The sequence below is a fragment of the Bemisia tabaci genome, chromosome 7 (genome assembly GCF_918797505.1).
Source record: "Bemisia tabaci chromosome 7, PGI_BMITA_v3".
Lineage (NCBI taxonomy): Eukaryota > Metazoa > Arthropoda > Insecta > Hemiptera > Aleyrodidae > Bemisia > Bemisia tabaci.
Genome location: NC_092799.1, coordinates 12,654,922 through 12,672,608, shown reverse-complemented (window position 1 = coordinate 12,672,608; position 17,687 = coordinate 12,654,922). Strand labels below are relative to the sequence as shown.

At 40.5% G+C, this 17,687-nt stretch overlaps 1 protein-coding gene across 2 annotated transcripts in view; it reads left to right on the top strand.

Moving 5' to 3' along the window:
• LOC109035280 (uncharacterized) overlaps positions 1–17,687 on the top strand; it is a 250,496-nt gene that overhangs the window by 55,698 nt on the left and 177,111 nt on the right. For both annotated transcript variants that reach the window (XM_072302795.1, XM_072302794.1), the window contains exons 4-7: positions 10,409–10,470; positions 15,597–15,692; positions 16,146–16,229; positions 16,647–16,739. In XM_072302795.1, the coding sequence (XP_072158896.1) occupies positions 10,409–10,470; positions 15,597–15,692; positions 16,146–16,229; positions 16,647–16,739 (335 nt within the window). The remainder of the gene's footprint in view (positions 1–10,408; positions 10,471–15,596; positions 15,693–16,145; positions 16,230–16,646; positions 16,740–17,687) is intronic.

Here is a 17,687-nt window from a genome sequence, read left to right as displayed (position 1 = left end):
TACGGAATGCGACCACCTTTCTTTATCCGCCTTGACAGATGACCACTTCACTTACACACAAAAACGCACAGCACTGAATAGGTGCGCAGTCGTTCACTGCGCACAATATACCAAATTAACGACCAATCAGAAACACGCTTATAAAACGTACACGGCTTCGGGCTTGCTCGTGTAACCAAAAGTTACTTTTTCAAACACCCATTTCCTCAAAATAAACCAGTATCTACTTAAATATTACAGAGCTTTAGCAGGACACGAAATGTCATAATAGGTTCCTTTATTCTTGGGATTGATTGAACAACAGTTACCAGTACCCTATACGGTCTCCACATTTAATTATAACGATGCGAAAATTCAACTACGCTCCCGCCACGAGGAGGCTTTAGAAATAACCCAGGATGCAATGGGACTAGCATCTAGATTCACCGGCCGCCTTGAGGGGTATTCCAATGAGCCCGCTATAGCATAGCGCGCTCAAAAGCCTAACAGAGCGGAACGGCGCGCTGCCAGCGCGAGAGGCTCACTGGCGCCTACAAACCTAAGTGGATACTTCACGCATTACACAATGCTTGAAGTATCCACTTAGGTTTGTAGGCGCCAATGCAGCAAGCAGCAAGCTTTGCGATTACATTAAGCTGTTTTCCACTAAAACTGGCAAGAGCGGACTGCGTCGCTCCATCGCTATGCGGAAGGCGGAAGGGGAATCTGGGGTCGGCGTAAGCGCCTAAGCAGTCGTGGCCCAATGAAGAGGTGATGAGTATGCATGTCTGCCCCTTTAAATCCCATATCCCTGTGTTTTTCTGTCCCCGCGAGTGCACGCCCCCACGCGTCTCACGCGCGTACCAGGCACCAGCCGGAGCCCGGACCCCCGTCCCCCCTGGTACCCTTCTTTCACTCACCGCCCCCGACCCCCCTCGCCGAGACTTCAGGGTCTTTGGACTCTCGCAACTTGCGAGGATGTCTAGCATCAGGCTTGAGTCACAGGTCGGGACGCTTTGGATCGCTGTGTCGGGTTCGTCAGGTTTTGAAGAGTTCTTGGATGTTCTTGATTTTCCCCCAAAATTTTTAGCCCTCGGGTATCCTTGATTCTGGAAAAATTGTCCCTAGGGCGTCATTCCAGGCGAATCTTGGGAGGGAGAGGGTAAAATTTTTCGAGAGGACGGCAAATTTTTTTGGGTTGCAAAACTATGATGAATCTCAGAAAATGTTATGATGTCGGTCAAAATTGACCAAAGCAAGCAAGAACAACTTAAAAATGTAAGAAAGGAGGAAGGTAATGCCCCCCCCCCCCGGCCGGATTTATCTACTTGCCGCCCATGGGACGCCTGTATTTTGCCACCCCTATCTCATTCGTTTTGAAACATCAATAAAAACCGTCAAGTGAACGTGCCGGAGAGAGAGGGATGCAAAGGACGCGTTTACTCGTGTTGGATACATTTTTTGCGGAAGCCCTGTCAACACTCCTAGCAAAAATTCACGGAACTTGGCGCGAAAGTTAAGTTCCGTAAACCTGTCTCCGCTTTTATAGCGCCGCCTCGCGCTCTGCGACGCCCAATCGCCATTGCCCCCTATCCTCCCAGAGATCATCAGGACATGTGGACAATGCCTTCCATTAATAAGAAATAAACGAAAAAATTATGAAAGAACAATCATAAATGTGGTTCAATAATTTTAACTTCCACCGCCGCGCCGTGCTGATCGCACTTCGTTTGGCACAATGCGTGAAGTATTCCTAGACTCTTGTAGGCGCTATGCCTTTCACGCCGACCGCTGCTGAACGCACTGTGTTTGACGCAATGCGTGAAGTATTCATGCAGTCTTGTAGGCGCTATGCGTTACACGGCGACCGCTGCTGACCGCGCTGTTTTTGACACTATGCGTGAAGTATTCATGCAGTCTTGTAGGCGCTAATATGTGATACATGCTGACCGCCGCGCCGAGGGCCTCTTCTTTTCATCTCAAGTCCTCGTCATCATTGCTCTCTGCGCCGCGCCGCTCCAGGCCAAATTGCGTGTTTGGTTTCTCTCTCAACTAGACTAATGAAAGGGTAGCCAACCCTCTTACACAAAAATGTCACTGACAAAATTCAGATTCCAATGTCAGACCAAAACCGCCAAGAATGTTCATAAATGAGCGTTGTGGCCAAATTGCGTGTTTGGCTTATCTCATAACTCGACTAATTAAAGGTTTTGTATCACCGCCAAACGACAAAATTAGAAATTACGATACTCACAGGAAATGCAAGATTTTGTAGTCTTTTCCCTTTTGCAATTTTATTTTTATACCTACATATAAAAAAAAAAAAATTGCAAAATTTGCCGCCATGGGCCGCGGCCCATGTGGCCACCCCCTCAATCCGGCCCTCCCCCCCCTCGTCTTAAAAAAATCAGATGTCATTGCTGTCTTCAAAAGAATCATAAGCCAACAGAGTTTTTTCGTGCGAAATTTGTCATCTTGGAATTCCACTCTACTCGATTCAGAATAAAAATACGCTCAATGTACTTGGACGTCTTTTACGTAAATCGTAGTTTCTCAGACGCACAATGGATCGAGTCAATAGGAGAGGTCGGACAAAATCTGGAATTTTTAAACGCTCATAATTCCGTTTTAACAAAACTTTCGGATTTTGAAAGTGATTCCATTGGTTTCCTCGTGAAATATCCTCTTTGAGGCATCCTATCAAATTCAGAATGTGACGATTTACACATCAAAATTTGCAGTTTTAGTGAAAAATGTCATGTCCGACCTCTCTAATTTACTGGATCCACTGTGAGACGGAGGAGCGCAACTTTATTCCGGAGGTTGCATGATGAAACTCAAAGGAATCCAACGGAGAACTTTCTGTCAAAAATTTTGCCGATTTTTTGTTAGCATTGAGGAAGAAAAAAAATTCTAGGGAACTCTTAGTAAGAAACGCCCACAATTTTTCCGGCAAAAATACAATCGGTAAATGGAAATTTTGCAATGTTGATACATAGTCACGTTCATTTGTCTGGAAACCGACAAAATCAGTGGCGTGGCGTGAATGATCGATTATCGATTTTTCTCTATTTGAAGCTATGGTAAAGAATCGATTATTAAGGTATACCCTATTTGTCGATCCTTTTCCATAGGTTGATACATAGTCACGTTCATTTGTCTGGAAAACGACAAAATCAGTGGCGTGGCGTGAATGATCGATTATCAATATTTCTCTATTTGAATCTGTGGTAAAGAATCGATTATTAAGGTGTACCCTGTTTGTCGATCCTTTTACATAGGTTTAAATGACAGATCAATCGATATATCGCAAAGCACGCCACGCCACTGGACAAAATGCGTCCCAGTAACGTATCGCAAATCCCAGATTCTTTCAGAACAGCATGCACTCCCAGTCAAGTTCATTGGACGTATTTCTGCCCAACGGAAGTATGTGCATTGAGACATGAGCCCTGAGATCCATAAGAATATAGTTAGTTAGTTAGTTAGTTAGTATATTTTGAGACGTTCAGCGTCACAGGCTATTAACGTCTTTACAGAGAATTTTGAAAATGGGAGTATATACGAAAATTTAGATTTTTAAATTGAGAGAGGTGAAGAGTTTCAGAATTTTGGTAGTAATATTGGGTTCATCGCATGTAAGTGGGTTTGTATTTCTGTTGATTGTAGGGGAGTAGATCTGTGATTGGAGATATCTAAGGGCAGTGCTTAATATGACTCAAGTCATAATGCACATGGTTCCGTTCGGTAGAAATACGTCTCATTGATAACGGTTTACAAGCCAATCCATAGATGCATCCGTGCTCAAGTACACTTCCAGCGCAGAACCCGGAATGAAGACATTTCAAAGTCGCGTTCGGAATTGAATAACCATTGTCCTGTTGCAGCGACACTTGCCCGTGCAAAATGAAGTTCCTATTCCGCGGTGTCCCGTGCTCCTGTGTCCGCGAATCGAACATGTTAATAAACTGGTGAACCGCGGCGCGGCGCGGAGCACAGTGCGGCGTCCTCATGGACGATGCGGACAAAAATCGTTAAAAGACACTTTATTTTAAATAATGAAGATAGTAGCACCGACATAGGAAAACCCTGCGGCACTGTCGAAGTAAAACACCCGAGGAATAAGAAAATTTTGTGTCGCAGGATTTTTTGCGAATTTTCAAAAGTTCATTTTTCGTTGGCAACCTCGAATTAGCCCTATGTTAATAATGCAAAAGCAACGTGAAACACCCGAACTTCAACTTCAAATGAATCAGTGAGATCGAAAGGACACCAACTCGGTAACTCGAAATTGCTCAATTTCATTAAAGACAGTTAATATCTATAAAGGTCATTGAAATAAGCGCATCTGTTCCGACTTGGACCTTTAAAATGTCCTCAAGTGCTTATATTTCGGCACCAAAAATCTTTTTCTTAGACCAATTCCTTCGTCCACTGTGCAGTTTTGTGTATGTATCTTGATTACTTTCATTTTTCCGAGTTGGTGTGTTTTCGTTCTCGCTGATTCAAATATCTCTGATAGTCGCAAAAGGTCGCAAGATCTTCTTGGTAGAATTGAAGTTGGACATCTGAAGATTAAGAAAATGTCAACTACACAGAGCATTTTGCGTTTCAAGCTGGCGATCTTCATTTGAAGTTGACGTCTTTTTCCCGTGTATTCCTTGTGGACCAGTTGTCAACCCATTTCCCGCCCACTTTTCACCCAAATTTGAAGTGGTTTTGAGCGAAAACTTCGAAAACGAACCATCATTGTGAGTCAAAAATATCTTTAAGGTGATTCGTCAAGCTCAAGTGACGTGGTCGAACAGGCATGCGATATATCGCATCTGTTAGGTAAAAAATTTCGGCAGATTTTGAATTTTCAGCAAGAAAAAAGGACGATAGCCCCTGCGCACGAGCCTAAAGAATCATTCTAAACCCAAAAATCGGCAAAATTCAGAAAAATGAAAGCACAATATTGTTTGGAAAAAAACCTCGCATTCGATACAGAAATCGATAGCTGAATCGAATGCGAGGTTTTTTTTCCAAACACTATTCTGCTTTCATTTTTCTGAATTTTGCCGATTTTGGGTTTAGAATGATTCTTTAGGCTCATGCGCAGGGGCTGTCGTCCTTTTTTTTTGCTGAAAATTCAAAATCTGCCGAGATTTTTTACCTAAAAGATGCGATATATCGCATGCCAGTTCGACTACTTCTTTTGAGCTTGACGAATCACCTTAAGATGACAAACCAAAAAAAAAAAAAACTATTCAGTTGTCGCATTGTGAATTTTTTATTTTCGTATACAGAGGGCCGCACTGTGCGGCGCCTAGGTAAGGATGGTGTAATGGGGGGGGGGGGGGAGTCGTCGGGGGGACGGGAACAATGGGAACGGAGGGTCACCTGCTGCATGCTCATTGCTCCCACGCTGCGACGGTGTCCGTAGGTAATAGCGTAATTATTGCGGTACGGATGAGCTGCATTGCCACGCTCCGGAACAGCGTTTTTTGCGGTGTTGGTGATTTTTCGCCCGAAGGAAACGCTGCGTTCTTCATTCACCGCTCGTTGATGGTGACCTTTGGTGACTATCTCTCTGCAAAGCACCTTCCATAATGTCATGCGGCAGGGTTGCCATAGTCAGGGAATACCGAGAAAACCGGGAAATTTTAGGGAATTTTAAAAAGTCAGGGACAACCGGGAATTATCAGAGAAAATGACAAAAATAATGTCGGGGAAAAGTTAAATCTCTCCTATTTGCACTCTAAAATGAGTTTGAGGTTCCGAACTACAAATTTCGCCTGAAAACTATTTTCAATCATGTCCTCTTAACCATTTGTCGGGGAATTTCACCAAATGTGTCTGGGAAATCAGGGAAATGTCAGGGAATTTAATTTTCCAAATTCTATGGCAACTCTTATGAGAAACAATAGCGGATCAACAACAATTGCTTCGAGAAGGCGCAAGTGATAACTCTTAAATCAAACTTAAGATCTGCGAATGGAATCTACTCGTAAGCCTATTTCTCACCCGGCGAATGGAAATACAATTATTTTTTCTGCATAAATGTTACTGATATAAGCAAACTATTCAGATCATGATCTTCGTTGTAGTCTTGTATTCAGCTTTTATATAGAACTTTATGATAATGCCTATTCGGATCAATTTATATGATATCGACATTTATGAAGAAAATATGCTGAAATTATGGATCCTTGAATACCAGTTTTCCTAACCGAAAGGGCCCCTCCTTTATAATACCCACGAACACATTCCCCTGAGAAGAGTTTTTTTGGAAGCATTTATTTCTATATGTATTCTGATGAGACAGGGCACTAGGAAAACAGTGCCGAAAGTTCTTGAGCGTTTATAAACGGCCCCTTGCGCCCTTTGGTAAAATAAATCAGGAAAAAGAACCAACTCTGCGGATTCTGTGGTTAGCACAATGAAATCAGGTGCCCCTTCAGTTCTGAGAAGGCAACCAGCATATCCGTTAAGTTAATACAGTTGTATCCGGACGTTGTCGACGTGGCTAAAAACCTCGTTTCCTCTCGGTTATACTCAATCCATTCGATTTTTTGAAGACAGCATTATTCTTAGGAATTCTATCGGGCAACATGGCACCAAGAGCGCGACACGCGTCGCCCTACCGCACCAGTTGCGGCTGCGGCGCGTGCCAAGTGGCGCCTCACCTGCTCGTATCATGTGTGCATCCTCCTTTTTTCTCCTTTCCACTCCTAGCCTCCACTGCACAGTATCACGTGGCGAGTTTTTCCCCCATGTAGCATGTAGCCCTTTTCTCTCTCAGTTTCCCTCTCATTCCCTTCCAGTCCTCCAAACCCAACTTCGGAAGGTCACTGGGTGAATCAAGGTCAAAAGCTCAACGCGCATAAATACCTGCATCCATGACCGTCGCACAGTGGATCGAGTCATGAAGAGAGGTCGGATTAAATTTGGAAACTTTAAACGATTATAATTTCGTTTGTGCAAACCTTTGAGGTTCTAAAAGAGGCTTCATTGGTTTCCTCGTGAAATTTTCTTCTAGAAATTTAAAACCCATTTAAATTGAAAATGTGACGAAATAAACATCAAAATTTTCAGTTTTCCTCAAAAATTTCATGTCCGAACTTTCTAATCGACTCGATCCTTTGTGCGTCGCTTTCTGTCAGTCATACTAAAAGCACAGCAAGGGTAATCGTTGAACCACCAATCGATGTGGAAACATGTTAAAGGCACTCTTTAATTCTACCAAAATTGTAAGCGTTTTAATGTTTTTGACTGTCGAGGTTTAATTTTACGTATTTTTGTTAAAAAGAACTAGCTGCACAGGATTTGCGTCCAGCATAGTTCCTTTTAGCATAAATTCGTCCAGTTGGAATAGAACTCATCAAAATGTCCTGATTTTCTGTGGCTCTAATAATCTGTTACAAAACACCTTGAGCACAGCCCGAGAGGGGGTCAGTGAGGCATCCCCCCCCCCCTCCACTCCTGAGAAAGCGCTGGTCCCCCACCAGCGCATGCTGCCGTGCTAAGAAAGAACGCCGTATGAACATTCGAGGGTTGCCAAATTTCCTCGAATAAAACATGTATTTTTCAGGAAACTGGTGCCCATTTTTCATTAATATCTTTAAATATTTTAGATAAAATTGAGAACAAAATTGTCTGAAAAATTGGAAGAAAAATGTTTAAAAACTTTCCCGGAAATTCGTAATTTACCAGAGGAAATTTGGCAACGCCTAAAGGTTCATACGGCGTTCTTCCTCGCCGATGGTTCTCGGTATGCTTTGCGATGTATCGATTGATCTGCCATTTGAACCTATGGAGAAGGATTGATAAACAGGGTGTTTGCAACCAACACTTAATAATCGATTCTTTACCGTATGTAGCTTCGAAAAGGGAAATGCCCGTAATCGATCATTCACGCCTCGCCACTTTCCCGCCACACAAGTTTTGATCGTACATAACCGCTCAATACCAGAACGCTCGCAAAGGCTAAAGTGGTTCTTGCCCCCCGCCCCTATGGTTTTAGCTACTTTATAGTATTCAATCTTGTCATATGTTTGGATGCCGTAGTATGATAATATATTAAAGTTTAGAATAAATGCTCTAAAATGTATACCAAACCTTGCTCCATATTCCGCAGAAATGCGGACTACGAAATTATTTCTCTGAAAACTCTCATTTAGACCCATCGACAAACGCTCAGCTGGTGACGCTAAAAATAATGTCTTCTCATGAGTAAAAATACACGCTTCGTCATGGGATTCGAACCCACGATATTTTGCATCATCAGTCGTGCCCCGTCTCAGCTTTTTCTTGCAAATTCTCGCCCTTTCAATATGCTCTACTGGACCACAGAGAATCCTAGCAAACTCCTCTCTTTCTACATGATGCTGTATCATTTTAATTATCTTTTACGAGGTCTGTCCTGGAAGTTTCCGACCTTGTTGATTAGCTCAAGGGTTAAAGCCTCTTAAAGGATGCCTGTCATTCTTAGCATGCTGGAGCGCCTTCAATTTCGTAGGATACTGTGCAACACCTAGGCGGTGAAATAGTTGCTTGAGGCGCCGTGGCACAGCGATGAGGCGTGCACGCATTGCGTAATGCTTGAAGTATCCACTTAGGTTTGAAGGTGCTAATGCACGTTTCGCACTGGAAGCACGCTGCTCCGCTGTGTTTGGCTTTAATATTTAAACTCGCGGAGTCAGCATTTTTCAACTCATGATTTTGAAATGTTCGCACACTCTATTTACTTTTAGTGTGATAAATTGATAAATATCAAGCTTGGAATGATTTTCTGTCATTTGACGTGGTTTGAGTGCTACAAATTCAGACTCTTCTTATCGTAGAGAAGTTATATTCGGGGTTCATCACAATCTTTGCCCGGTGAAGACGTGTCGAGTGCCGATTCTGTTCGGCAAACTGGACTCAGTTTGACAAGCTTACCATTATTAAAATTTGAAAAAGAATTGATTATACAATGCCGCGCTTCTGCTTCTCAATTTTCCTCAAACTATAGGCTCGGCAAAGGTAAACTGAATTTCCAGCTTATATATTGCTCCTTATGAATCGAGTTTTTTCTCTGTCATTTGATTCTGCCATTATCTGCTATGTGTACCTATGGAAAAAGGATTGATGAACAGGGTGTTCGCAACGAACACCTTAATAATCGATTCTTTACCATAGCTTCGAATTGGGAAATATTGATCATCGATGATCCACGTCTGGTCACTGCATAAGATCCGTATCTTCATCTTAGTAAAATGTACCTTTTTGCAAAGTTTAAAAACAATCTCGCCGATATACACAGGTTCTATGTCTCCGCTAATTAAATGTAGGTCGTCGAATTTAACTTCAACGACTCGCGAATGCAGAGCAGCTGTTTAAATTTCCCTCTCGAACCGTCGAAAATACAAGGAGGAAAAACACGAGAACACTCGGCGGTGAAAGTAAATTTTCTTGTTTGTAGGTTTGTGGGCGTCTTTAATTAAGAGACGACGATTAGCTTTTTCTATCTCTTGAACACAGATTTTACTGTGGCCTGGTCGACGAACGACCCCATATCATCACAGGGTATGATTTATTCAAAATTAAGTCAAGTTAGTGGTCATTCGACGATTCTTATCTGTATTATTTGGACGTATTTCTGCCAAACGGAACTATGTACATTAAGACATGAGCCCTGAGGCCATTAAGAATATATGCATAATAGGGCTCACGTTACAATGCACATAGTTCCGTTTGGCAGAAATACGTCCATTTCATCTGAAGTTTGGCTTTTTGAAAAACAAAGTTTTTAGCAACCAGGAAAACTCGAGAAGTCACATTATGTGGCGAAACCTCTCGAAAAACACAGGTTATTGGAAAATCCTGAAAATACAGCAACAGGTAGAATTTACTATTTATTCACGCTGTATTTCACACAGCGTCAATTCAGAGTCAATTCTGCCAAAAGTAAAGGTGAACGTTACTAAATACTGGTGCAGGTAACCATTCCTCTGGCAGAATCGGCTTTGAATTCACGCTGTGTAAAATACAGCGTGAAGGAATGGTCTGTAAATTCTACCAATCTTTTTTTTTTTCAGTGTAATTCGATACTGTATGCCTCTAACCCAGAAAACGTATAAGATACAGGAAACTTTAATGTTACGATTTAGTAGGGGAAACAGGGAGGAAAGCAAACAGAGAGTCTGGAGAAAGCCCCATGAATTTTCGTAATTTTGCCATTCTACATAGTATCATCGGCGAAAATGTCAAGCTTTGATCGCTTTGCTGGTTCAAAAGTAAGTTAATAATGGATAAATAGTTAGAAATGACGTTGGTTGGAGATCATTGTCCTCAACCGTGCCATTTGTGAAGTGTTTTCATTAACCGAAGCTCAATCTACAGTGACTTTCATGTTCATGTTGATCCGTCAAAATTAGCTCACAATTTATGTTTCTCTTTGTTTCAGATGAGCAAGAACGAGTTCAGAAAAAAACTTTCGTCAACTGGATCAATTCCTATCTATCAAAGGTAAATCATCCCTCTTTGAAAATTTCATTTCTTATCGATCAGGGTTGTTGCTCCGTGCGATTGATAAAAAATAACGAAGTGGCTATTCGTCGGTACGGTACCGACGGATAAATGGCTATTCGTCGGTACCGTACCGATGAATAAATAGCTATTCGTCGGTACCTTACCGATGAACAAATAGCTATTCGTCGGTACCGTACTTTGATTTTAGTACGTAAATTATATTAAAGATATGATTTCTTAATAATATTTTAGTGGAAGTTAAGAGCTAAAAATTGGGTGAAAGATGGAAAAAAAACCCAACACGAGTTGTAAAGAAATATTCTCCAAATTTAATTTATGTATTTAATACTCTCACATAATACTGAAATGTACTACTCTGTCAAATAAATAATCATAATACTGAAATGCACTGTCAAATGAATCATCATAATACTGAAATGTACTACTCTGTCAAAAGAATCATCAAGAACGCTTCTTTTTTCGGGTGATGGGGCCTTTAGTTTCATTTGCAGGTGTTTCTTCATCGAGTGAGAGGATACAAAAAGCATAGAAACCTCGCCGTCACTGTCTAACTCATAGTTAACGTCACCTCCCTTTTCTTCTACTTCTTCCAAAAAATTTGAAAGCATTAAAGCGTGATAAGGTGCCTCAGGGCTACACGGTTTATCGGCACTTAGTATCTCCGTGTAATTACAACAGAGCACCATAGATGGCGTTTGCTTGTCCATTCGGACCAAGGCTTGACAACACATTTTTATTAATTAATGTCGCCGATGCGGTACCGACGAATAGCCATTTATTATACATCGGTACGGTACCGACGAATAGCCATTTATCCGTCGGTACCGTACCGACGAATAGCCTCATCCAAAAAATAAAAGCAAGCGGCCACTCGGAGTGTCGAATCGAGCCGTCTCTTTTCAAAAAAATTTCGGGGCGTGTTTTCTTTACCCCAAAAATTCCCTTCATGCGATGCCCCCTTCCTATATCCTTTACCCCCACAAACAATTCCTAGTTCCGCTCATGCTGCCGTGTTAGGGAAGAACGCCGTATAAGCCTTCAGACGTTGCCAAATTTTCGGTGATAAAATACGAAATTTCAGGGCAATCAGTGAACATTTTTCTTCCACATGAGAATTTTATTTGTGCTCAGCTCTAAATTCTGCAAATTTTAACAGAAAATATCCATAACCCCAAGTAGCATTTCTCAACGGAAAAATCGCTATATATTACGATTTTATCGGCGATAAAATCGCCAGGATCATCAACATCTGAGCGATTATCTTCGATCTTATCGCGATAAAATCGCGATAAAATCGCGATAAATGGCGAATTAATGTCGATTTTATCGACAAAAATTGATCACGATTTTATCGAACCAAAAATTGCGATGCATAGCAATTTAATCGCCATATATCGCAATTTTTAATGCGATAATATCTCGATATATTGCTACCAGTGGCGTGGTGTGAATTGCGATGTATCAATTGTTCTGCCATTTAAACCTATGGTAAAGAATCGATTATTAAGGTGTTCGCTGCGGACACTCTGTTTATCGATCTTTTCTTATAGGTTTAAATGGTATAACAATTGATGTATCGCAAAGCACGCCACGCCACTGATTGCTACCGATTTAATCGCGATAAACAACCGATAAAATCGCTATTAATCGCGATCACTGCTACTTGGGACTCTACTTAAAAATAACGATTTTACTGGAGGAAATTTTGCAAATCTTGAATGTTCCTACGGCGTTTTTCCTTAGTGCGGCAGCCAACTCGAGCATCGACTAGAGGAATCTAACTCCTTCGAAACTTGAAGGATGCAGAAACAGCATCGGTACGTAGAAACAGTTACGTGGCGGAAACTTTACCCTCGCAGTTTTCGATAATAAGTCACGGTGGGCCCTTCATCAACGTCAAAATTGTGCCCGGCAGAAGGCTCCAAACCTCCGTGTTCATGTTTATCGCGAGTTTTCAAATTATAGCCCGGAGTTGGAATCAAGTTTCATAATCGATAATTGTATGATAAAAGGAGTTTAATTGAGTTGCTATAATCCCGGACGGGAGCCCATAAAAGTTGGGGAACGAAAGTTTTTCTCAAGTAGAGCACCGAGGCACGCCGACTATTCTGCCGTGCTAAGGAAAAACACCGTATGAACATTCGAGAGTTGCCAAATTTTCCTCGGTAAAACATGCATTTTTGACGACATTTTCCTTGAAATTTGCTGATATTTTAGATGAAATTGCGTACAAAATAGTCTGAAAATTTTAGAAAAAAATACTCACAAATGTCTCAGTAATTTCGGTTTTTTCGAAGGAAATTTGGCAACGTCTAAAGGCTCATACGGCGTTTTTCCTTAGCACGGCAGTATTTGTAGCTGTTGACGGGAGAGAGGGCGTCTCGCGCTCATCCGATACTCAATGAACAACTAGAGCGCCAACGTTATGGTTTTCCCTGTCAAGCATTTCCTGCTCCTTAAAGATCCGGTCATTTCTCAACTACTGTCTTGCATTTTCATTCATCTCTTATACAGGGTGTCCCAGGATTAAGTCCGAATATTGAAGGTGCCGATTCTTGGGGTCAAAAGAAAACGTTTTTGTGGTATAAGTTTTTTTCCAAAACGCTTTCCCTGAGGGTCACGCCCCACCAAAGTTGGAGGAAAAAATCGTCTTTCTAACACTGTGAAAATGTTTATCAACCAATATTAATAAAAATTGGTTAATGGGGCTAATTTTTAGCACTTTTTTTCATTTTTGACCTCCAAAAATGAGAAATTCATAAATGAACGAAAGAAGAGAAAGTAGGAATAAAGAAAGGTCCTCGTACGCATGATAGTGGTGAATGGAGGTCCTGGAACTATAAACCGGATTTAAGGTTGTTTTTTTTTTTAAATTATTTATTTGCTGAATTCAGATTTTGTATCCGTAGCTCAATATTTTGAAGAAGAAAAATGTGAAAAATGGGAACATACTGGTTTATTCAAGCTGTAATGAATGACAATTATTTCACTCACTTGCAGACATCCGATTAAATAAAGTGCAAACTTACGCTATTACGCTTTACGCTTTTAGCTTTCGCTATTACGCGAAAAATTGGCCACTCTCCGTCGTAAAATTAGCTTTGAGGCATTGAAAATTTTTGTCGATTATCGTTTTCAAAGAGGTGATGAAGAAAGGGGATCATTGAGTGAGGAAAGCATAATAGCTCTCAAACTTTTGTCAAGTGTCAAAATACCTAAAATTTCTAAGATCGGTGAAAAATTATTTTCTTCGAAATTTTCACCTTTTTGGTAACATAGAGACGCTTTATCACCCCCCGTTCTCATCCGCCATGTGTCACTCTCTCAGAAGAGGTAGCCCAGTCAATTTTTAGCAGCATAGAACGGAGAATTACGAGTTCACCCCTAGCGCCATCGCGCCATCAATTTTGCAGATGCAGCACGGACATCCATCATGTACGAATAGTTGTATCTCTGCGCCGTCATCAACGCGCCTCATTTTACTTTGCTCTGTTCCCATACTGCGTTTCTTTCCGTTTGTCTTATTTGTATTTTTAGCAGTGCTTGTAAAACATGTATGAGCAATACAGCCTTAAATAGGAGAGCCGTAATAATCGAGCCCCGTTTCTTAATTTTCTCACGACACCTCATTAGCAGCACAAAGTGGAGCTGCGGAACATCGCGAATTCACAGCTCGCGCCATCGCACCTTCAATTTTTCAGATGCAACACAGACATCAATCAAGCACGAATAGTTGTATCTCTACGCCGTCTTTCCATTTACTCTATTTCCTTAGTGTGTTAGTTTCGTTTGTCTCATTTGTAGTGGTACTTCAAGGGCTACGTGAGCAACACAGCCAAAAATAAGATGTGCCCTAATCAATTATCATTTTGAAAAAAGCGTTCCTCAAGCGATCAAAAGGGGGCACGTCTAAAAATTGTCTGGGCTACCTCTTCTGAGAGAGTGACACATGGCGGATGAGGACGGGGGGGGGGGGGGGGGTGATAGAACGTCTCTGTGTTACCAAAAAGGTGAAAATTATGAAGAAAATAATTTTTCACCGATCTTGGAAATTTTATGCATAGGTATATTGACACTTGACAAAAGTTCGAGAGCTATTATGCTTTCCTCACTCAATGATCCCCTTTCATCATCCCCTTTCCGAAAACCACCATCGACAAAAATTTTCAACGCCTCAAAGCTAATTTTACGACGGAGAGTGGCCAATTTTTCGCGTAATAGCGAAAGCTAAAAGCGTAAAGCGTAATAGCGTAAGTTTGCACTTTATTTAATCGGATGTCTGCTAGTGAGTGAAATAATTGTCATTCATTACAGCTTGAATAAATAATCAGTATGTTCCAATTTTTCACATTCTCTTCTTCAAAATATTGAGCTACGGATACAAAATCTGAATTTAGCAAATAAAACAAATTTAAAAAATAAAAAATAAACCATCAATTTTCCAGCATTTTTGTAGGTCGAGGAGCCTCTGGGGACTTTTTCCGGTTCACAGTTCCAGGACCTCCATTCACCACTACCATTCGTTCACTACCTTTCTTTGCTCTTATTTTCTCTTCTCACGTTCATTCATGAATTTTCCGCATTTTTTCTAGGTCATAATTTTTTCTCTCATCTTATTTCGCTATGCCTGGCAGAGGGGCGCATCTTCAATGCGTCAGGGGGCGTATCTTCGATGCGTCAGGGGGCGTATCTGCCAATTGCAGATTGGCCTTATGGCCAGTCCAACTATGAGTAGAAGCCAAGATTTTGAAACATCACAATTGGACGAATTTCTGTCAAACGGAACTATGTGCATTAAGACATGAACCCTGAGGCCCATACGAATATATGCATAACAGGGCTCACGTCATAATGCACACAGTTCCGTTCGGCAGAAATACGTCCAATTGAGATACGTGGTCTTGCACTTTAGCCATCGATATGTTACATGCTTCTCTTCTCTCCGGAAGCGCTGAGCGGAAAGTTGGATACCCCTTTCAATTCCCCTTTCCATTCTTTTTATGGAGGTGTCAACATTAGCTTTCCATTAAACATAGAAAAGATCACTTATGTCTCCATGCTCATCCATCAAATTGAATGCGTTTATCCGTGTCTTTTTTCAGAGAACACCGCCATTGAGGATAGATGACTTGATAAATGATTTAAAAGACGGGACCAAACTTCTGGCGTTACTCGAAGTTCTATCCGGTGAAAAACTGGTAAGCGTAGTGTTCATTTTGTTGCCTAGCCTAAGAGATTTTCAGACATTCCTCTTTCTTCCAAATATATGAGCCTGACTTATGCCAATCGAAACGAACCCTTGGCTTCTAATATTTTTTTGACTTGAAAAGATTAGATCTAGGACTCATTGTCAGATCATGCGGTCGTATTTTCCGTTGTCCTTGATATAAATTATTCATGTGTGTTTTATCTTACAATTTAGATTTAATAAGTTAGAACGGCTCAATCATGCAATATTTATCCTGTCCAGCATTTTGCTTTGATACAACTTTTTAAATGATGGGTATTGATCTACCTACTTATACAAAGAATAATCCCCTGTATAAATTGATATTATCATTCCTGCTATTTTTGTTGTCTTATCATAAAGTATGTACAATGCCATTTAATTTCGTTCATTTATTTTTACCTGCTATTTTGTGTTTATCCAGCCCACAGAGAAAGGACGTAATCTTAGGAGACCTCAATTTTTAAGTAATGCCCATACAGCACTCGAGTTTCTCAAAAGTAAAAAGGTTTGTTTTCTGTCGTTTTGTACTTTTTCTATCAATGAATTCAATCTCTTTTCAGTTGATTTCGAATGAATAGAGCGAAGATTCTGAAAAACTGCCCAGTTTCTGGCTCTTAATTCCGAATCTTACACTAAAATAAAAGTTCGCTTTTAAATACCTACTGAACGTTTGATGTTCCACTTAGATTTAATTTTTTGGTCTGCACATCCAAATCCTCGATTCAAATAACCAATAATGTAGTGTTTATAAATAAATTTTATTCTCGATTTGGTTCAATCTATGAGTTTGCTCAGTCAAACTAAACATTAGTAGGGAACACCGCATATAAAACTGATCCTCCTTTATTTGACACTAATTGATCAATATTTTCTTGTAATTTGTCAATATTTTCTTGTAATTTTTCAATATTTTGCTTTTCAGATTAAATTAGTTAACATAAATGCAACTGACCTCGTCGATGGACGGCCTGCCATAATTTTAGGACTTATCTGGACAATTATCTTGTACTTCCAAGTAAGTACTTCGCCAATCATAACTCCAAATCATTACTATTTACGACTTACATTTTTGGAACAAAAAATATTTTCAGGAGGCCACAATCAAGGAATAATTCTGAGCTATAAAATTGAAAATACTGATGGCTGAATCATGAAGAAAGAGTGCATAAAATAAAAGTTTTGATAGGATAGATGACATTCTTCTCCCAAAAAAAAATTCAATTGATACCAAGACAACGTATTTTAACTGAAAACAAGACGCATTGAATGTATTTTTTAACTATGCAAGTGTTAGAACTTCACTCAACACTGCGTCCTGTGGTGTAGTAGCTGTAGCACTGGTCCTATGATAAGATGGTCCTTTATTTAATTCCTGGCCATTTGACTTGAGTTTTGTGGTTTCAAGCAAAGATCACCTGGGGCCAGGTGTGAGGGCAGGAGGGGGAGGGGGGATTAATTGCGGAACTAATCTTGAGAGCTATTTGAAAATTGGTTCTAAAAAGAATGGGTTAACCTTCTTATTATTGGTTAGGTGCAACAAGTTTATTTCAGCAGCATAAATAGACAGCGTTTAACATAAAGGAACCAAACCACATCAGCTATTGCCAAATTTAACTGGGCAAAATAATGTTTTACGAGTGAACGCTTGTGCAGACTCTTTGAAAATTTTAAGGAATTTGTTTCGCACTATGGAGAAAATTCACTGAAATTTGCACGAAAATCCGCACAACCGTTTTCATGTAAAAAATTAAATTGCCCAATTAAATTTGGCAACAGCTGATGTGGCTTGGTTCCTTTCTGTTTAATGCGGTCCAAATTATCTTTCCCCTCTTTGGTTGTTGATTAGAGCTCCATCAATTGAATTGATCAATGTGATAATTTTTTCATTTCTAAGTTTTCTTTTCGCAGTGTTTTTTAATTATCTGTCAAAATTTTCTTTTTTTTATTTTGAATATCCTGTGAC